This window comes from Salvelinus namaycush, chromosome 1 (assembly GCF_016432855.1).
Source record: "Salvelinus namaycush isolate Seneca chromosome 1, SaNama_1.0, whole genome shotgun sequence".
Taxonomy (NCBI): Eukaryota; Metazoa; Chordata; class Actinopteri; order Salmoniformes; family Salmonidae; genus Salvelinus; species Salvelinus namaycush.
The window spans coordinates 74,838,388-74,860,020 of record NC_052307.1 but is presented as its reverse complement, the minus strand read 5'-3'; the positions used below and the strand labels follow the sequence as shown (position 1 = coordinate 74,860,020).

At 50.2% G+C, this 21,633-nt stretch overlaps 1 protein-coding gene and 1 non-coding gene across 2 annotated transcripts in view; one reads left to right on the top strand and one right to left on the bottom strand.

Moving 5' to 3' along the window:
• LOC120052951 (dmX-like protein 2) overlaps window positions 1-21,633 on the top strand; it is an 88,735-nt gene that overhangs the window by 20,379 nt on the left and 46,723 nt on the right. Inside the window, exons 4-24 of the mRNA XM_039000197.1 lie at window positions 181-353; window positions 630-801; window positions 1,723-1,903; window positions 4,699-4,917; window positions 5,124-5,392; window positions 5,556-5,822; window positions 6,077-6,309; window positions 6,724-6,926; window positions 7,547-7,668; window positions 8,644-8,733; window positions 9,212-9,320; window positions 9,852-9,971; window positions 12,997-13,209; window positions 13,504-13,805; window positions 14,141-14,313; window positions 14,391-14,610; window positions 15,402-15,872; window positions 16,358-16,687; window positions 16,998-17,117; window positions 17,696-17,831; window positions 19,262-19,372. Of these exons, the coding sequence (XP_038856125.1) occupies window positions 181-353; window positions 630-801; window positions 1,723-1,903; window positions 4,699-4,917; window positions 5,124-5,392; window positions 5,556-5,822; window positions 6,077-6,309; window positions 6,724-6,926; window positions 7,547-7,668; window positions 8,644-8,733; window positions 9,212-9,320; window positions 9,852-9,971; window positions 12,997-13,209; window positions 13,504-13,805; window positions 14,141-14,313; window positions 14,391-14,610; window positions 15,402-15,872; window positions 16,358-16,687; window positions 16,998-17,117; window positions 17,696-17,831; window positions 19,262-19,372 (4,234 nt within the window). The remainder of the gene's footprint in view (window positions 1-180; window positions 354-629; window positions 802-1,722; window positions 1,904-4,698; window positions 4,918-5,123; window positions 5,393-5,555; window positions 5,823-6,076; window positions 6,310-6,723; window positions 6,927-7,546; window positions 7,669-8,643; window positions 8,734-9,211; window positions 9,321-9,851; window positions 9,972-12,996; window positions 13,210-13,503; window positions 13,806-14,140; window positions 14,314-14,390; window positions 14,611-15,401; window positions 15,873-16,357; window positions 16,688-16,997; window positions 17,118-17,695; window positions 17,832-19,261; window positions 19,373-21,633) is intronic.
• Window positions 6,622-6,690, bottom strand: trnav-uac. The gene has a single exon. It is a non-coding gene; the product is annotated as a tRNA-Val (tRNA).

The window sequence follows — 21,633 nt, the reverse complement described above, 5'->3', positions numbered from 1 at the left end:
TTGATTCTCCTGTAACACCTGTAGAGTAATAAACACACAGTAATGTGACGTCTAGGCTTTGTGATAGCTTATTCAGGATCAAGTGTAGCCATTGTGTGTGTGTGCGTGTGTGTGTGTGTGTGTGTGTGTGTGTGTGCGCCTGTGTGTCTGTCTGTCTCACCTGTGTGTTTTTCTGTCCAGGATGACTGTCTGTTGAAGGTGTGGTACCCCACCACTGGGTGGCGCTCTGCTGTGGTGCTCCCAGACCTCCCAGATAAGAAAGGCCCTCAGGTCCACTTCTCCTTCATATACCTGGCCCACCCCCGCTCTGTCACCGGCCTGTCCTGGAGGAAGACCAGCAAATACATGGCCAAGTCAGAACCCACACACACACAAAGGACCAAACACACAAGTGCACGCGCACACACATTTTAAATGGGGGAAAAAATAAGTCAATCTGTTGTATAGATTCAGCTTTGTGTTTCTGAATGTCTCAATCCCATACTAATGGAAAGATTTTGGGCTTTACTAAACTGTCAATCATCAATATAAAATGATGTTCTGTGTCTCTCTCTTTCTCCCTCTCTCTCTCTTCCACCCACCCCTCTCTCTCTCTCCCTCTTGCTCCCCCCTCCCTCTTTGCTCTCCAGGGGTAGTGTGTGTAATGTGTTGTTGACGTCGTGTGAGGACGGTGTCTGTAGGTTGTGGTCTGAGACGGTGCTGCCAGAGGACAGTATCCTGGGTGGTCAGATCACTGAGAACACATACAGCTCCAGCCTGCCAGGCCTGGGGGGCAAGGACAAGATACAGCACGCCCTGGAGGTAGAGACAACACAGTACAAACACACACAGTCACATACACACACACAGTCACATACACACACACAGTCACACACACACAGTCACACACACACACACACACACACACACACACACACACACACAGGCATGCCAAAAACACCCGCAAAACGCACACACGCATACACACGCACAAAATGCCTTCTTCAAACAAACTTTGTAGTTGTCATTTTGAATGTACACTTTATTAGTTAGTCATTTTAAAAAGGCACAGATGTAGCACAGATTGATATTGTTGGATTCTAGCTTGAAATATACTTATTCATGTTAGCATACGAGAACTTACTTTATGTGTATAGGGAATGTATATGTATAGTGAATGAATATGTTGGGGTCAGTGGAAGGTGGATAAGAACTAGGTGTATGGAAAGTTACTGAGTGAGACAAGAGGGGGAGGCAGGAAATGTACATTCTGTCTGACATGTTATTGTTAAATCTCATGGATCCTATGGAGGGAGGCAAAGGGTAACAGTCTGGTTTCAGTCACTGATAAGGTAGGACAGCCGTGGAGTAGGGAGGAGTGAGGAATTTGACCCGAGGTCAGGTCAGATGAGGTGACAAGGAACAGTCCTATTACACACAATGACTACAAAAATAAGAGGAACCAATTAAGTTCCTGACTTGCAACAGAGATGGATTGGCTGGCTAGATGTCAAGGAGTTGAATATATGTGCTTGGTAAACATGTCTTTGTCTTTGCAGCTGTTTGACCCAGTGGTCGAATAAACTTGTTTTGAGATTTTCCTAGTGATTCGTTTGAGTTTGTACTCTGTTTAGAACCTAACAGTATGAAGGGCTTCAATAATATGACACTTCTCTCTTCCTGTCCCACCCCCTGCCCTGTCATTGGTCCTCCCCGTGCCTGTCCTGTCCTCTCATTGGCCAGTCGATGAGCCACCTGAAGCACCTGCGTCGTGGTCGTCGGAGGTCGTCTGCCCTGGTGTCTCACACTGAGCTGCTGCCGTCTCAGATGGGGACCCACGAGACACACACACACCGCCACATCTCTCACCACGCTAACGCTCTCTGTCACTTCCACATCTCTGCCAGCATCAACCCTGCCTCGGGTACGTAGCACACACACCGCCACATCTCTCACCACGCCAACGCTCTCTGTCACTTCCACATCTCTGCCAGCATCAACCCTGCCTCGGGTACGTATCACACACACATCACACACACACATCACACACACACACCGCCACATCTCTCACCACGCTAACGCTCTCTGTCACTTCCACATCTCTGCCAGCATCAACCCTGCCTCGGGTACGTATCACACACACATCACACACACACACCGCCACATCTCTCACCACGCTAACGCTCTCTGTCACTTCCACATCTCTGCCAGCATCAACCCTGCCTCGGGTACGTAGCACACACACACACACACACCGCCACATCTCTCACCACGCTAACGCTCTCTGTCACTTCCACATCTCTGCCAGCATCAACCCTGCCTCGGGTACGTAGCACACACACACATCACACACACACATCACACACACACACCGCCACATCTCTCACCACGCTAACGCTCTCTGTCACTTCCACATCTCTGCCAGCATCAACCCTGCCTCGGGTACGTAGCACACACACACATCACACACACACATCACACACACACACCGCATCAAACATACATATACAGTTGAAGTCGGACGTTTACATACACTTAGTTTGGAGTCATTAAAACTTGTTTTTCAACCACTCCACAAATTTCTTGTTAACAAACTATAGTTTTGGCAAGTCGGTTAGGATATCTACTTTGTGCATGACACAAATAATTTCTCCAACAATTGTTTACAGACAGATTATTTCACTTATAATTCACTGTATCACAATTCCAGTGGGTCAGAAGTTTACATACACTAAGTATGGCTGTGCCTTTAAACAGCTTGGAAAATTCCAGAAAATGATGTCATGGCTTTAGATGCTTCTGATAGGCTAATTGACATAATTTGAGTCAATTGGAGGTGTACCTGTGGCTGTATTTCAAGGCCTGCCTTCAAACTCAGTGCCTCTTTGCTTGACATCATAGGAAAATCACAAGAAATCAGCCAAGACCTCAGAAAAACAAATTGTAGACCTCCACTAGTCTGGTTCATCCTTGGGATCAATTTCCAAACGCCTGAAGGTACCACGTTCATCTGTACAAACAATAGTACGCAAGTATAAACACCATGGGACCATGCAGCTGTCAAACCGCTCAGGAAAGAGACGCGTTCTGTCTCCTAGAGATGAACGTACTTTGGTGCGAAAAGTGCAAATCAATCCCAGAACAACAGCAAAGGACCTTGTGAAGATGCTGGAGGAAACAGGTACAAAAGTATATCCACAATAAAACGAGTCCTATATCGACATAACCTGAAAGGCCGCTCAGCAAGGAAGAAGCCACTGCTCCAAAACCGCCATAAAAAAAGCCAGACTACGGTTTGCAACTGCACTTGGGGACAAAGATTGTACTTTTTGGAGAAATGTCCTCTGGTCTGATGAAACAACAATAGACCTGTTTGGCCATAATGACCATCACTATGTTTGGAGGAAAAAGGGGGAGGCTTGCAAGCCGAAGAACACCATCCCAACCGTGAAGCACGGGGGTGGCAGCATCATGTTGTGGGGGTGCTTTGCTGCAGGAGGAACTGGTGCACTTCACAAACTAGATAGCATCATGAGGAGGAAAATTATGTGGATATATTGAAGCAACATCTCAAGACATCAGTCAGGAAGTTAAAGCTTGGTCGCAAATGGGTCTTCCAAATGGACAATGACCCCCAGCATACTTCAAAGTTGTGGCAAAATGGCTTAAGGACAACAGTCAAGGTATTGGAGTGGCCATCACAAAGCCCTGACCTCAATCCTATAGAAAATTAGTTGGCAGAACTGAAAAGGCGTGTATGAGCAAGGAGGCCTACAAACCTGACTCAGTTACACCAGCTCTGTCAGGAGGAATGGGACAAAATTCACCCCACTTATTGTGGGAAGCTTGTGGTAGGCTACCCAAAATGTTTGGCCCAAGTTAAACAATTTAAAGGCAATGCTACCAAATACGAATTGAGTGTATGTAAACTTCTGACCCACTGGGAATGGGATGAAAGAAATAAAAGCTGAAATAATTAATTCTCTCTACTATTATTCTGACATTTCACACTCTTAAAATAAAGTGGTGATTTTAACTTTCCTAAAACAGGGACTTTTTACTAGGATTAAATGTCAGGAATTGTGAAAAACGGAGTTTAAATGTATTTGGCTAAGGTGTATGTAAACTTCCAACTTCAACTGTACATACAGCTGCACACACACATCACACACACACACACACACATACACTGCATCAGACATACATATACATACAGCTACACACACACACATACACTGCATCAGACATACATATACATACAGCTACACACACGCACACTGCATCAGACATACATATACATACAGCTACACACACACACACACACACACACACACACACACACACACACACACACACACACACACACACACACACACACACACACACACACACACACACACACACACACACACACACACACACACACACACACACACGCACACTGCATCAGACATACATATACATACAGCTACACACACACACACACACACACACACACACACACACGCACACGCACACTGCATCAGACATACATATACATACAGCTACACACACTGCATCAGACATACATATACATACAGCTGCACACACAATCTCTCCGCCTCAGGCACACACACATCACACACTGAACTAGCAACATCAACCTTAACTTGTTCCGATATTCCTCCCACATGCATAGTGATATCCTGTACCCGCCCCTTTCCTCTCTCTATCCCCCAGACATCCCAGCGGTGCTAGCGGAGTCTGCAGTGTTTACTCCGGAGGACGGGAGTGGAGGAGGAGGGTTTGTGGTCCACTGGCTCAACAACAAGGACCTGTCCTTCACAACCTCCATGGACCTGTTCATGCTGCAGCTCCGCAAGCTCTCAGAACAGCAGCTGGACCAAGCCAGCGACGACGCCCTCGACCAGAACGGCTCCCCCATTAAGTTTGACTTTGGTACGCTCTGTTTCAGAAACCCTCAGATCTACATGTTGTTGTTGTGAGATATATATATATATTAACTAGTTCTGAGTAGCTGACCCAGTACAAAACCGTTGTAGAGTCGTGAAATACATCTGGGTAATATCAGTCTGTTCCAAGGTATTCTATACACACTGACATACTCTGCCCCTGTCTAACTCCCTCCCTCCCTCTCTCTCCAGACCTAGATGAGATGTCAGAGAAGGGTTCATCAGAGCATGGTGAGGAGGGTGATGGTGGTGAGGGCAGCACCAAGGCGTCGTCCCCAGGCTCCAGTAGCTCAGTGCCCCTGCCCTCCATGTTGCTGGAGAGGAAGATGGAGGCGTTAACTCTGGAGTGGAATAAGAGTCCTGACATGCTGTTTACCATCCACCCCAGCGACGGGTCCTTCCTGGTCTGGCACATCAAATACCTGGACGAGTACATCCAGGGGATCTTCAGACAGGTGCAGGTAAGAGGAGACTGCAGCAACACACACGGACATGAAGAAACACACATATTGTACATGGACACACACCTACCAGCATTATCCCCACATAAGAGGAAGCACAATTATGCTCCAATCAGACTATTCCCTCTCTCCCCTCCCTCTCTTTCCATCCCTTTTTCTCCAGGTGTCGTTCTCGTCCCGTATCCCGGTGGCGTTCCCTACAGGCGACGCCAACTCCCTGAGTAAGAACATTCTGATGTACGCCTGCTCCTTCTCCAACGTGGATAGCTCCAACGCTGTGGGGGAGCAGGGGAAGAGGGCCCGCCGGTTGCCCCGTTCTGCCTCTGCTGGGCTGGGTTCCTCAGCCCTCAGCCTCTCTCTGGGCCAAGCTCCAGGCATCGGCCCCGCTGTCATGATGGTGTCCAAACATGTGGACGGGTCTCTCAATCAGGTGAGAGGGAGTGGCAGACTGTGGTTGTGTCCCAAACCCACCTATTCTCTATGTAGTGCACTACTTTTGACCAGGGCTCATAAGAGTATTGAGATCCTTACATTCATGCTTAAAAGACAAACTACAACCATATAAAGTAAAACAACAAAGATCCCTGTAATAATGTCATACTCTATGATACATAATGTATAATAAACTTGTGTATAGACATTTTGTGACTCAAAGTTTTCCTTTCAATCCGTTTCCCTCTCCAGTGGGCGGTGACGTTCGCCGAGCGCTCGGCGTTCTCCAATGTTCTAACCGTGTCTCATACGTTCCGTTACTGCGGTCACCGGTTCCACCTCAACGACCAGGCGTGTCACACCGTCCTCCCCCTACTGCTGACCTCCTCCCACCACAACGCTCTCCTCACCCCCCCCTCCGCCCCCGGCAGCATCGACCTCGACCAGCCACCCACACACACACCTCCCCCCAGAGGACGGCGCAGGTAGGGAGGGAGGAAGGGAGTGTGTGTGTGTGTGTGTGTGTGTGTGTGTGTGTGTGTGTATGTGTGTGTGTGTGTGTGTGTGTGTGTCATAGGAGGAAGCAACGAGGACCCTCAATGTCTAGAAAGTGTGTGTGTGTTTACAAAATGTTCATGTGAGTGTGTATCAGAAATACGTGTGTGTGTGTGCAAGCGTGTGTGTTTAATCTAATCTCTGTCTTTGACAATCTGTTGTGTGTGTGAGACAAACACATGTTTTATACGAACTCATTATCCAGAGAGACTTATAGTAGTGAATGCATACTTTTTCATACTGGTCGCCCGTGGGAATTGAACCCACAACCCTGGCGTTGTAAGCGCCATGCTCTGCCAACTGAGCCACACACTGTGACAAACTCTGTGTGTGTGATCCACCAGGAAGCAGCTGCGTAACGCGGCCACCAGGACGTTCCATGACCCGAACGCCATCTACAGTGAGCTGATTCTGTGGAGGGTGGACCACATAGGACCCCTGTCCTGCACTGGAGGGGTGTCAGAGCTGGCCCGAATCAACTCCCTACACACATCAGCCTTCTCCAATGTAGCATGGCTGCCTACCCTGGTACCCAGCTCTGTGCTAGGTTAGCACACACACACACACACACACACACACACACACACACACACACACACACACACACACACACACACACACACACACACACACACACACACACTGGAATCCATGCACACATCAGCCTTCTCCAATGTAGCATGGCTGCCTACTCTGGTACCCAGCTCTGTTCTAGGTTAGCGCACACACACGCACACACACACACACACACACACACACACACACACACACACACACACACACACACACTGGAATCCATGCACACATCAGCCTTCTCCAATGTAGCATGGCTGCCTACCCTGGTACCCAGCTCTGTGCTAGGTTAGCACACACACACACACACACACACACACACACACACACATACTCTGCAATACAGAACCCATTTCTAGTGTGCTCTGAAGCGTATTGTTGGAGGATGTATATAATCTATAACTGTTCATGTGTGTATCACATGTTCAGACAAGGTACTGGTGAAGTACTCAGATTGTCAAAGGGTGGTTTGGCGACACCTGTAGGTCTTCAAGTTGAAGTTACAATTTTATTGGGCGTATATACTAACAACATGCAGAACCTTACTCAGAGCGCTCACATTTAAAACAGCTTCTCTCTCCCCTCTATCTCCAGGTACGTACTGTAACAGTTCCAGTGCGTGCTTCGTAGCGTCAGACGGTAAGAACTTACGTCTCTACCAGGCTGTGGTGGACGCCAGGAAACTACTGGACGAACTGTCAGACCCTGAGACCTCAGTGAGTAAACACAGAGACAGACACACAGACACGTACAGATGTCCTCAGTCAGATTAACAGTGAAATCCTGAGATTGAAGGGACTGGAACATTAAAGCTTCAAGGTAGCTGGTTAAAGACTCTGTTAACCTTCCTCCCTCTCTCTCCCCCCCCCCCCCCCCCTCTCTCCTAACAACACACCTCATCATACCTCTCTGGTTTCTCTCTGTCTCTGTCTCTCTCTCTCTCCCTATCTGTGTCTCTCTCTCTTTCTGTGTGTGTATGTCTCTCTCTCTGTGTCTCTCTCTCCTAACAACACAACTCATCATAACTCTTTCTCTCTCTGTCTCTCTATCTGTCTCTCTATCTGTGTCTCTATCTGTGTCTCTCTATCTGTGTCTCTCTATCTGTGTCTCTCTCTCTGTGTCTCTCTCTCCTAACAACACAACTCATCATAACTCTCTGGTTCCTCTCTCTCTCTCTCTCTCTGTCTCTCTATCTGTGTCTCTCTCTGTCTCTCTCTGTGTCTCTCTCTCTGTGTCTCTCTCTCCTAACAACACAACTCATCATAACTCTCTGGTTCCTCTCTCTCTCTCTCTCTGTCTCTCTATCTGTGTCTCTCTCTGTCTCTCTCTGTCTCTCTCTCTCTGTGTCTCTCTCTCCTAACAACACAACTCATCATAACTCTCTGGTTCCTCTCTCTCTCTCTCTCTCTGTCTCTCTATCTGTGTCTCTCTCTGTCTCTCTCTGTGTCTCTCTCTCTGTGTCTCTCTCTCCTAACAACACAACTCATCATAACTCTCTGGTTCCTCTCTCTCTCTCTCTGTCTCTCTATCTGTGTCTCTCTATCTGTGTCTCTCCCTCTTTCTGTGTGTGTGACTCACTCACTCACTCACTCACTCACTCACTCACTCACTCACTCACTCACTCACTGTGTCTCTCACTGTGTCTCTCACTGTGTCTCTCACTGTGTCTCTCACTGTGTCTCTCTCCATAGAAACTAGTAGGAGAGGTATTTAACATAGTGAGCCAGCAGTCGACAGCCAGACCAGGCTGCATCATAGAACTAGATGTCATCACTAACCAGGTAAGAAATACCTATTTGACTGTTTCTTTATCTAAGCAGTAAGTCAAATCAAATGTTATTTGTCACATGTGCCGAATACAACAGGTGTAGACCTTGCCGTGAAATACTTACTTACAGGCCCTTAACCACACCTGTCTCTTTATCTAAGCAGTAAGTCAAGAGACCATGCTATATCATTAATCTAGTCACAGGTAAATGGTGGTGCTCAGCTCAGCGCACAGCGGAAGTATTTTACCTAACATATAGCTTATCAAAATGTGATTTGTTTTTCAATTGTTTGTGGGTCTTTGTAATCTGAGGGAAATACGTCCATCTCTCTCCTTCTCCCTCCCTCTGACCCTCTATCTCTCTCAATTCAAATCAAATGGCTTTTTTTTAAGCAAGTGAAGTAGATAATATACAAAAGTGAAATAAACAATAAAAATGAACAGTAAACATTACACTCACAGAAGTTCTCTCTCTCTCTCTCTCTCAATAGTGTGGATCTACCACCCAGCTCCTTCATGTTTTCCAGGAGGACTTTATTTTGGGGTATAAACCTCAGGAGGACCCAGAGCTCTACACTACATCCTACCCTTATACCGAGGGTACGGGAGGTTGGAAGGAGGGAGGGAGGGAGGGAGGATTGAGGGTGCGAAAGGATGGACAGAAGAATTATGAATTGTTTAATGTATGAATGACATGATTAGCCTCAGGAGGACCCAGAGCTCTACACTACAACTTACCCTTCTACCGAGGGTACAGGAGGTTGTAGGGAGGGAGGGAGGGGTGGAGAATTGAGGGGCAAAAGGATGGACAGAAGAATGGATGGATGAATAATGAATTGGTTAATGTATGAATGACATGCGCTCTACACACTGAGCTCTACACAGAGCTCTACATACTGACCTTCCTTCAACTCAGGATGGGATGGACGGATGGATGGATGAACTGAAGAATGAGTGGATGACTGAACTGAAGAATGAGTGGATGACTGAACTGAAGAATGAGTGGATGACTGAACTGAAGAATGAGTGGATGACTGAACTGAAGAATGAGTGGATGACTGAACTGAAGAATGAGTGGATGACTGAACTGAAGAACTTGTAAAAGCGTTGTTGTGTTTCTCTCCTCTCCAGAGTACCACCCTACTCCGTTCTCTGAGAAGTTCTTCCTGGTTGTCATAGAGAAGGACCTGAACATGAACTCTGTGCTGCAGATGTGGCACCTGCACCTACAGTCCGTGCAGGCCTGTGTGGGTGAGTACCTAACCACAACCTAACCTAACCACAACCTAACCTAGGCCTGTGTGGGTGAGTACCTAACCACAACCTAACCTAACCACAACCTAACCTAGGCCTGTGTGGGTGAGTACCTAACCACAACCTAACCTAACCACAACCTAACCTAGGCCTGTGTGGGTGAGTACCTAACCTAACCACAACCTAACCTAGGCCTGTGTGGGTGAGTACCTAACCACAACCTAACCTAACCACAACCTAACCTAGGCCTGTGTGGGTGAGTACCTAACCATAACCTAACCACAACACAGCCTAACCTAGGCCTGTGTGGGTGAGTACCTAACCTAACCACAACCTAACCTAGGCCTGTGTGGGTGAGTACCTAACCACAACCTAACCTAGGCCTGTGTGGGTGAGTACCTAACCACAACCTAACCACAACACAGCCTAACCTAGGCCTGTGTGGGTGAGTACCTAACCACAACCCTGACCCAACCTAACCCGGTATAATAGAGTAACGTACAGTAGGCCCCGGTATAATAGAGCGCAGTAGGCCCCGGTATAATAGAGCGCAGTGGGCCCCGGTATAATAGAGTGCAGTGGGCCCCGGTATAATAGAGTGCAGTGGGCCCCGGTATAATAGAGTGCAGTGGGCCCCGGTATAATAGAGTGCAGTGGGCCCCGGTATAATAGAGTGCAGTGGGCCCCGGTATAATAGAGTGCAGTGGGCCCCGGTATAATAGAGTGCAGTGGGCCCCGGTGTAGCGGAGTAGTACAGTGGACCCCGGCGTAACGGAGTAGTACAGTGGACCCCGGCGTAACGGAGTAGTACAGTGGACCCCGGCGTAACGGAGTAGTACAGTGGACCCCGGCGTAACGGAGTAGTACAGTGGACCCCGGCGTAACGGAGTAGTACAGTGGACCCCGGCGTAGCGGAGTAGTACAGTGGACCCCGGCGTAGCGGAGTAGTACAGTGGACCCCGGCGTAGCGGAGTAGTACAGTGGACCCCGGCGTAGCGGAGTAGTACAGTGGACTCCGGCGTAGCGGAGTAGTACAGTGGACCGCGGTATAACGGAGTAGTACAGTGGACCGCGGAGTAGTACAGTGGACCCCGGTATAACGGAGTAGTACAGTGGACCGCGGCATAACGGAGTAGTACAGTGGACCGCGGTATAACGGAGTAGTACAGTGGACCGCGGAGTAGTACAGTGGACCCCGGTATAACGGAGTCGTACAGTGGACCCCGGTATAACGGAGTCGTACAGTGGACCCCGGTATAACGGAGTCGTACAGTGGACCCCGGTATAACGGAGTCGTACAGTGGACCCCGGTATAACGGAGTCGTACAGTGGACCCCGGCATAACGGAGTCGTACAGTGGACCCCGGCATAACGGAGTCGTACAGTGGACCCCGGCATAACGGAGTCGTACAGTGGACCCCGGCATAACGGAGTAGTACAGTGGACCCCGGCATAACGGAGTAGTACAGTGGACCGCAGAGTCGTACAGTGGACCCCGGTATAACGGAGTCGTACAGTGGACCCCGGCATAACGGAGTAGTACAGTGGACCGCGGAGTAGTACAGTGGACCCCGGTATAACGGAGTCGTACAGTGGACCCCGGCATAACGGAGTAGTACAGTGGACCGCGGAGTAGTACAGTGGACCCCGGTATAACGGAGTAGTACAGTGGACCGCGGAGTAGTACAGTGGACCCCGGTATAACGGAGTCGTACAGTGGACCCCGGTATAACGGAGTCGTACAGTGGACCCCGGTATAGCGGAGTAGTACAGTGGACCCCGGTATAGCGGAGTAGTACAGTGGACCGCGGTATAACGGAGTAGTACAGTGGACCGCGGCATAACGGAGTAGTACAGTGGACCCCGGCATAACGGAGTAGTACAGTGGACCGCAGAGTCGTACAGTGGACCCCGGTATAACGGAGTCGTACAGTGGACCCCGGTATAACGGAGTCGTACAGTGGACCCCGGTATAACGGAGTCGTACAGTGGACCCCGGTATAACGGAGTCGTACAGTGGACCCCGGTATAACGGAGTCGTACAGTGGACCCCGGTATAGCGGAGTCGTACAGTGGACCCCGGTATAGCGGAGTCGTACAGTGGACCCCGGTATAGCGGAGTCGTACAGTGGACCCCGGTATAGCGGAGTCGTACAGTGGACCCCGGTATAGCGGAGTCGTACAGTGGACCCCGGTATAGCGGAGTCGTACAGTGGACCCCGGTATAGCGGAGTCGTACAGTGGACCCCGGTATAGCGGAGTCGTACAGTGGACCCCGGTATAGCGGAGTCGTACAGTGGACCCCGGTATAGCGGAGTCGTACAGTGGACCCCGGTATAGCGGAGTCGTACAGTGGACCCCGGTATAGCGGAGTCGTACAGTGGACCCCGGTATAACGGAGTCGTACAGTGGACCTCGGTATAACGGAGTCGTACAGTGGACCCCGGTATAACGGAGTCGTACAGTGGTCTCTGGTATAACGGAGTCGTACAGTGGACCCCGGTATAGCGGAGTCGTACAGTGGACCCCGGTATAGCGGAGTCGTACAGTGGACCCCGGTATAGCGGAGTCGTACAGTGGTCTCCGGTATAACGGAGTCGTACAGTGGACCCCGGTATAGCGGAGTCGTACAGTGGACCCCGGTATAGCGGAGTCGTACAGTGGACCCCGGTATAGCGGAGTCGTACAGTGGACCCCGGTATAGCGGAGTCGTACAGTGGACTGCGGTATACCGGAGTCGTACAGTGGACTGCGGTATACCGGAGTCGTACAGTGGACTGCGGTATAACGGAGTAGTACAGTGGACTGCGGTATAACGGAGTAGTACAGTGGATTAGTATATACATTGAGGCCTGTGTAGTTTGTATATTGATTGTGTTGAATATAACGTTTTTTCTCAGTTTGTTTAGATAAGTTTGTTCAGATAATATTGTGAACAATAAAGTTTTTCCTCTGTTGTTGAGACGACTATATGAACAATAAAGTTTTCTCTCTGTCTCTCTTTCTCTCTCTGTGTGTTCAGATGATCCGGTCACAGAGAGGTCGTACCAGTCTCAGCTGACGATCCCGTTACAACAGAGTACAGCTGACACGTCCTCCTCCCCTCTTACTCGCTCAGCCTCGACAGCTAACCTGCAGTCAGCCAGCAAACTGATCCTCAGCTCCAAGCTGGTCTGTAGCCACCGTCTGGACCTGCCTGTTGGGGTGGAGGTGACCAGGGCTACGCCCTCCGCAGGTACGGATGGATATGCACACACACACACACACACACACACACACACACACACACACACACACTTTTACATATTTGTAAAAACAGTCCAAATGTAATATATTCCAAAGTAAAAGTTTTAAAACCAACAGCACATCATAGAAAATGTAAACGCCTCCCAAGCCAGGGACTGGATCCTAACAATTTAATATGGCATTGTCCTCCATGTCTCTGTCTTCAAGTCATCTGAGTTAGTCTGATTCTTTTGTAACAGTTATTCTATACTGTCTCGCTCTGTCTCTCTCCGTCTCTCTCCAGGTCACCTGAGTTCGTCGTCCATCTACCCTGTGTGTCTGGCCCCCTACCTGATCGTCACCACCTGCTCTGACTCCCGCGTCCGGTTCTGGCGATGCTCTGTGGAGGGGGGAGAGACTGCCCTGGGGTGTGAGGAGGGGGAGAACAGGGTCTATCACTGGGAGCCGTGGGCTCTACTCAACGAGGAGGAGGATAACAACAGTGCTGTGTGTGTCCCAGGACGTCCTGTAGCCGTGTCCTGTTCCTACACTGGACGACTGGCTGTCTCCTTCAAACAGCCCCGGCCCGGACACATCCCGGGACAGGTAGGAGAGGACTTTTACTGTACGCTCCACTCAAGTTAATGGCTCATTGGATTAGTGCATATTCTGGTGTAGTTCACCTGTCCAAATTCAAGCACATTGCTTTCAATTTCTGTCCCTGAGGAATGTAAAAAAAATACAGTATAATCTTTATCAGTCATTTTGTAGAAGGTTTTACCTGAAGTGGTTGTGGTTCTGTCTCTAGATATGGTTTTGGATGAGAACATCTGATGACTAAAATGTACAATACTTCATTGTTCATTTTCCCTCAGACATGTCATTTTTTTGCATTTAACCTGACAGTTTAATGAAGTGTGTACCTTCCTCCCTCTCTCCAGAGCCATGGTCCAGCAGGGGACTTCTCCATGCACGTGTCCATCTTTGAGTGTGAGTCTACGGGGGGGTCTGAGTGGGTGTTGGAGCAGACCCTCCACCTGGATGACTTCACTAGGCCCTCCTCTACCCTGGACCCTGGAGTCAGTGTAGACTCCAACCTCTTTGTGTACAGCAGGTACTGGTGGGGTGTGGTGTGTGTGTCTGTCTGTGTGTGCATGTCTCTAAAATGACTAACCCCCTCTCTCTCTGTAGGTCTGACCTGTACATGAGTCGCGACCACCACTCTCCCAACATCAAACACTATGTCCACCTGGACTGGCTGTCCAAAGAGGACGGGTCTCATATCCTCACGGTGGGGGTGGGATCCAATATCCTCATGTACGGTCGCATCTCGGGCGTGGTCAACGAACAGACCGCAAGCAAGGACGGGGTGGCGATCATCACCCTACCTCTAGGCGGCAGCATCAAACAGGTACACACACACACACACACACACCCCAAAGTCAGGATCAAACAGGTACACGCTCACACACACACACACCCCAAAGTCAGGATCAAACTGGTACACGCTCACACACACACACACACACACACACACACACACACACACACACACACCCAAAGTCAGGATCAAACTGGTACTTCCGTAACCCACACTACCTTGTATTCTTCACACATTTAGTCTACTGTGTATTGCTGTTACATCTGCTGTTTGTTAGCATGTGGTTCTGTCTGTATGTGTTGTGTATGCTGCTAAATGACTTGCCTCTTTGAGGACATTCAAGTTTTCAAGTGTGCGTCCCAAATGGTTTCCTGGCTAGTCAGACTCCTTGCTTCAGGCCAAACGCCACGCCCACGGACGTCAGTTCCTTCTCCACAATGAGGCTGGATCTGAGTCCCTCCCCGACCCTTCACCGAATGGGGCAGTGATTGGTCCAGAAACCGATTGGTATTCCACCAGTGTGTAAAGCAGTGGTTTGAAAATGTGTCATTGGCTTTGGATACTCTGATTGGTTAGCCCCTCTTGCCCATCCTCACAACAAACAACGTCAATGTTGTCAGTCTCAGACTAAAGTACTGCATGCATTGAACAAGAATTTACTCTCTGGCTACCCAAATTGCACCCTATTCCCTAATTGGTGCACTACTTTTGACCAGCGCCTAATGACTGCACTATAAAGCGTCTGGATAATAAACATTATTATTATTCTACTAATAATCATTATTCTTACCCCCCTGCATCCCTGATCTAATGTGAAACAGGGTATCCGATCCCGCTGGATCCTGCTGCGCACTGTGGACCTGCTCTCCTCTGTAGACGGCACCCCCTCCCTGCCCGTGTCCCTGTCCTGGGTGAGGGACGGCATCCTGGTGGTGGGTATGGACTGTGAGATGCACGTGTACGCCCAGTGGCGCCAGGACCGCAAGCCCGGTGATGCCGAGGGGGACAGCCTCTCCTCTGAAGATAACATCCCTGGGGGGGTTGGAGGGAGCGGAGGGCAGACGGCCACTGCTGCAGCCACGGGGGGATCCTCGTCGGCGTTCAAGGGGCGCGCCCGGTCCAAGAGTGTGTTTGAGGGCAACGTGGCAATCGACGAGGCTCTCCAGGCGCCGGCAGGGCTGCAGGAGGGGGGTCTGTTTGAGGCGGCCCACTCCCTGTCCCCCACCCTGCCTCAGTACCATCCAACACAGCTGCTGGAGCTCATGGACCTGGGGAAGGTCCGCCGCGCCAAGGTGGGTCTGACTGACTGGTCTGGGTGGATGGGTGAATTGGTGGATGGATGAATAGATGGCTTGTTGGCTGTCTGTCTGGGTGGATGAATGTCTGGTTGGCTGGCTGTCTGTCTGGTGGGTCTGGGTGGGGTGGATGAATGTCTGGTTGGCTGTCTGTCTGTCTGGTGGGTCTGGGTGGATGGGTGGGGTGGATGAATGTCTGTTTGGCTGTCTGTCTGATTGGTTGGTGGGCTGGCTGGTTGGCTGCTTGTCTGGCTGGCTGGCTGTTTGTCCATCTGCCTGTCCACTTTATAAATGTTTGCAACCAAGATACATTTATTTAAGTGACCAGACAACTTCTTGAGTAGTCATAGAATAGAGAGAACAACAATATGACTGCTGTGATTATGATGACAATGATGATGGCGATGATGCCGTCAATGACTACATTAATGTCTCTGCCACTGTTGATGAAGATGAGGAAGATGGTTATTCTTCTTCTTCAGGCCATCCTGTCCCACCTGGTGAAGTGTATCGCTGGGGAGGTTGCTGTGGTGAGGGACGTGGAGGCAGGTGAGGGTGGAACCAGACGCCACCTGTCCCGGACAATTAGTGTGAGCGGCAGTACGGCTAAAGACACCATCGTGGCCGGCCGCGACGGGGGACGAGATTACACAGAAATCAACTCCATTCCCCCTCTACCCCTCTACGCTCTGCTCTCTGCTGACCTGGACACCTCCTATAAGGGAGGAGAGGAGGGGGCGAAGGGAGGGAAGGTGGCTGAGGTAGAGGGGGCGAGGAAGACAGGAGGAGATCAGTACACAGACCTGTTCCAGGTAAGAGGTTTCAGGTTTTAGCTGGATGTTTCAGTGACACATACAGATGTTTCCTTTTTCATAGAATCATACTTCCTAAGTGTGTAGATGCTCAACAGATTCTTCAAAAACATGTTTATTTTCTATTGTATAATGTTGATATTCTGTCTGTTACCTAAAGACAAGATATGCAGTAAATGTTTGTTGGAACCATATGACCCCTCCATGTGTTAACCTCTGGGTCCAGATGTAATCTTGTTCTCTGTTATACCCAAATCAATAATCAATCAACCAATCAATCATCTAGTGATTGTATGTCTCCCTCCCTCAGTTGCAGGCGGTGACGACAGATGACTTTGTGAGCTTCGCTACAGAGAAAGTAGAGAAGAAGTCTAGATTCATCAACCTGTCTCAGTACGGACCCACCTACTTCGGACCAGAACACGCACAGGTAAACAACAACAACAGTTATTTACTTACCGGCCTGTGGATGGCTGAGATGTTTTTGTCTGGTTTAAGTGTTTGTCAAGTAAATATATCGCCTCTGTGATTAATACAGTTCTTCTCTGCTAATCTCCCTCCCTCCCTCCCTCCCTCCCTCCCTCCCTCCCTCCCTCCCTCCCTCCCTCCCTCCCTCCCTCCCTCCCTCCCTCCCTCCCTCCCTCCCTCCCTCCCTCCCTCCCTCCCTGCCTGCCTGCCTGCCTTCCTTCCTTCCTTCCTTCCTTCCTTCCTTCCTTCCTTCCTTCCTTCCTTCCTTCCTTCCTTCCTTCCTTCCCTCTCCCCCTCTATCCTTCCCTCCCTCTCCCCCTCTATCCTTCCTTCCCTCTCCTCCCTCCCTCCTTCCTTCCCTCCCTCTCCCCCTCTCCTTCCTTCCCTCTCCCCCTCCATCCTTCCCTCCCCCTCCTCCCTCCCTCCATCCTTCCCTCCCTCTCCCCCTCCATCCTTCCCTCCCCCTCCTCCCTCCCTCCATCCTTCCCTCCCTCTCCCCCTCCATCCTTCCCTCCCTCTCCCCCTCCTCCCTCCCTCCAGGTGTTATCTAGTCAGCTGATGCATTCCAGTCTTCCAGGTCTGACCAGGTTGGAACAGATGTTTCTGGTGGCTCTAGCTGATACTGTAGCTACCACCAGTTCAGAGGTCAGCAGCTCCACTGACAAACAGTACACAGGTCAGTCTCAGAGAGAGGGAGGGTGTCTGTGACTTGGGCCATGTTTTACCTGACCATGGTCTATTAGGCAAAACAAATAGAAACATAATGTAATTAGTCTAGTCAGAGTTGTTCCCTGATTACGTGTTCTTAATGGTTGATATAAACACACACTGACAGTTATCTTTGTCATTTCACCTCCAGTATCAGTCTGTTATAGATGTTATTTAGTCTTTAAGGGGGAAGTGAGAAAGAGACCTTAGCAGGTTGTTCCTCTGTTAAGTAAGCAGAGGGAGAGAAAGAAGGAGAGGGAGAGAGATTGAGAGGGGAGAGGGAGAGATTGAGAGGGGAGAGGGAGAGAGATTGAGAGGGGAGAGGGAGAGATTGAGAGGGGAGGGAGAGAAGGTTGAAAGGTTCATGGACGAGACACACTAAGACACAGGACTATGGGGCACATTGAACTACCATGCTACCATGAACAAGTAGTGCACTGTATAGGAAACGGGGTACCATTTAGGGAGGAGGACCAGGCACATGGAGTGGAAGACATTTAAAGGACTGATTGCTAAATCATTGTTTTCATCTCTTTGTATGGATGGGTAGAGGGGGATGGAGAGATCCCTCAACGCTCTCCATCGGGTGTGTTTCATTTGTATTGTTAGGTTCTACATGAACCTAGTAAAACTCACAGACGATTAGTAAAGCTTCAACTAAGTTTATTCACCCGTTGGGCCATACAGCTGCATAAGACAAAGCCATATTTCCACCAGTGGTCGTATATATATACCTCAGTTTGGGTGGAGTCTCCTCCTTCCCTCTAAACATTACATCTTTATTACTAGGCAGGAAGTTGGGGCGGCAGGGTAGCCTAGTGGTTAGAGCGTTGGACTAGTAACCGAAAGGTTGCAAGTTCAAATCCCCGAGCTGACAAGGTACAAATCTGTCGTTCTGCCCCTGAACAGGCAGTTAACCCACTGTTCCTAGGCCGTCATTGAAAACTTGCCTAGTTAAATATAAAAGGTAAATTTGTAAGTCGCTCTGGATAAGAGCGTCTGCTAAATGACTTAAATGTAAGTTAAGTGATACGGGCCACAAACTGTTCCTTCTCCCTTAAGGGGACCTGACCTGACCTTGACCCCCTTCCTCACTACTCCACCGCTCCACCATTATCAGTAACTACAGTCATGTGATTGCCTCTACTCAGCACCTTCCAAAGCTCCCTGGCTCCTATCCAATATTTCACGTTTAGAAATCCGAAGCCATCAGTATGGATGGGTAGAGCGGGACAGAGAGATCCCTCAACCCTCTCCATCTGGTGTGGAGTCTTAGGAGGAAGCTGCTCTCTCCCAAATGAATGGGAAAGACTGGCACCATCTGATTCCATCTGATCAGTGTGTGTGTGAGTTAATGTGCTACACTAACCCATGTGTTAATAATGTGTTTCTGTCTAGGTGGTGAGGCCCTGGATGAGTGTGGGTTGAGGTACCTGTTAGCCATGCGTCTACACACCTGTCTCCTCACCTCTCTACCCCCACTGTACCGCATGCAGTTGCTGCACCAAGGTATGGTACACACACACACACTCACACTCACACTTACACTCACACTCACACACACTCACACACACTCCTGCTTCACAATCTGTCTATCTGAGCTGTGATGGACAGGCTCGTAGAGAGTGTCTTATTGGTACATTATACTGAGACATTGATCTAGTATTGGATATGTAGGAGGACTTGCAGTGGATATGTTGTCTCTCTCTGGGCCCTGTTCCTCCCAGGTCCAGATATGTTGTCTCTCTCTGGGCCCTGTTCCTCCCAGGTCCAGATATGTTGTCTCTCTCTGGGCCCTGTTCCCTCCCAGGTCCAGATATGTTGTCTCTCTGGGCCCTGTTCCTCCCAGGTCCAGATATGTTGTCTCTCTGGGCCCTGTTCCTCCCAGGTCCAGATATGTTGTCTCTCTCTGGGCCCTGTTCCCTCCCAGGTCCAGATATGTTGTCTCTCTCTGGGCCCTGTTCCTTCCCAGGTCCAGATATGTTGTCTCTCTGGGCCCTGTTCCCTCCCAGGTCCAGATATGTTGTCTCGCTCTGGGCCCTGTTCCCTCCCAGGTCCAGATATGTTGTCTCTATCTGGGCCCTGTTCCTTCCAGGTCCAGATATGTTGTCTCTCTGGGCCCTGTTCCCTCCCAGGTCCAGATATGTTGTCTCTCTCTGGGCCCTGTTCCCTCCCAGGTCCAGATATGTTGTCTCTCTCTGGGCCCTGTTCCTCCCAGGTCCAGATATGTTGTCTCTCTGGGCCCTGTTCCTCCCAGGTCCAGATATGTTGTCTCTCTCTGGGCCCTGTTCCCTCCCAGGTCCAGATAAGTTGTCTCTCTCTGGGCCCTGTTCCCTCCCAGGTTCAGATATGTTGTCTCTCTCTGGGCCCTGTTCCCTCCCAGGTTCAGATATGTTGTCTCTCTCTGGGCCCTGTTCCCTCCCAGGTCCAGATATGTTGTCTCTCTCTGGGCCCTGTTCCCTCCCAGGTCCAGATAAGTTGTCTCTCTCTGGGCCCTGTTCCCTCCCAGGTTCAGATATGTTGTCTCTCTCTGGGCCCTGTTCCTCCCAGGTCCAGATATGTTGTCTCTCTCTGGGCCCTGTTCCTCCCAGGTCCAGATATGTTGTCTCTCTCTGGGCCCTGTTCCCTCCCAGGTCCAGATATGTTGTCTCTCTGGGCCCTGTTCCTCCCAGGTCCAGATATGTTGTCTCTCTGGGCCCTGTTCCTCCCAGGTCCAGATATGTTGTCTCTCTCTGGGCCCTGTTCCCTCCCAGGTCCAGATATGTTGTCTCTCTCTGGGCCCTGTTCCTTCCCAGGTCCAGATATGTTGTCTCTCTGGGCCCTGTTCCCTCCCAGGTCCAGATATGTTGTCTCGCTCTGGGCCCTGTTCCCTCCCAGGTCCAGATATGTTGTCTCTATCTGGGCCCTGTTCCTTCCAGGTCCAGATATGTTGTCTCTCTGGGCCCTGTTCCCTCCCAGGTCCAGATATGTTGTCTCTCTCTGGGCCCTGTTCCTCCCAGGTCCAGATATGTTGTCTCTCTGGGCCCTGTTCCTCCCAGGTCCAGATATGTTGTCTCTCTCTGGGCCCTGTTCCCTCCCAGGTCCAGATAAGTTGTCTCTCTCTGGGCCCTGTTCCCTCCCAGGTTCAGATATGTTGTCTCTCTCTGGGCCCTGTTCCCTCCCAGGTTCAGATATGTTGTCTCTCTCTGGGCCCTGTTCCCTCCCAGGTCCAGATATGTTGTCTCTCTCTGGGCCCTGTTCCCTCCCAGGTCCAGATAAGTTGTCTCTCTCTGGGCCCTGTTCCCTCCCAGGTTCAGATATGTTGTCTCTCTCTGGGCCCTGTTCCCTCCCAGGTTCAGATATGTTGTCTCTCTCTGGGCCCTGTTCCCTCCCAGGTTCAGATACGTTGTCTCTCTCTGGGCCCTGTTCCCTCCCAGGTTCAGATATGTTGTCTCTCTCTGGGCCCTGTTCCCTCCCAGGTTCAGATATGTTGTCTCTCTCTGGGCCCTGTTCCCTCCCAGGTCCAGATATGTTGTCTCTCTCTGGGCCCTGTTCCCTCCCAGGTTCAGATATGTTGTCTCTCTCTGGGCCCTGTTCCCTCCCAGGTTCAGATATGTTGTCTCTCTCTGGGCCCTGTTCCCTCCCAGGTCCAGATATGTTGTCTCTCTCTGGGCCCTGTTCCCTCCCAGGTCCAGATAAGTTGTCTCTCTCTGGGCCCTGTTCCCTCCCAGGTTCAGATATGTTGTCTCTCTCTGGGCCCTGTTCCCTCCCAGGTTCAGATATGTTGTCTC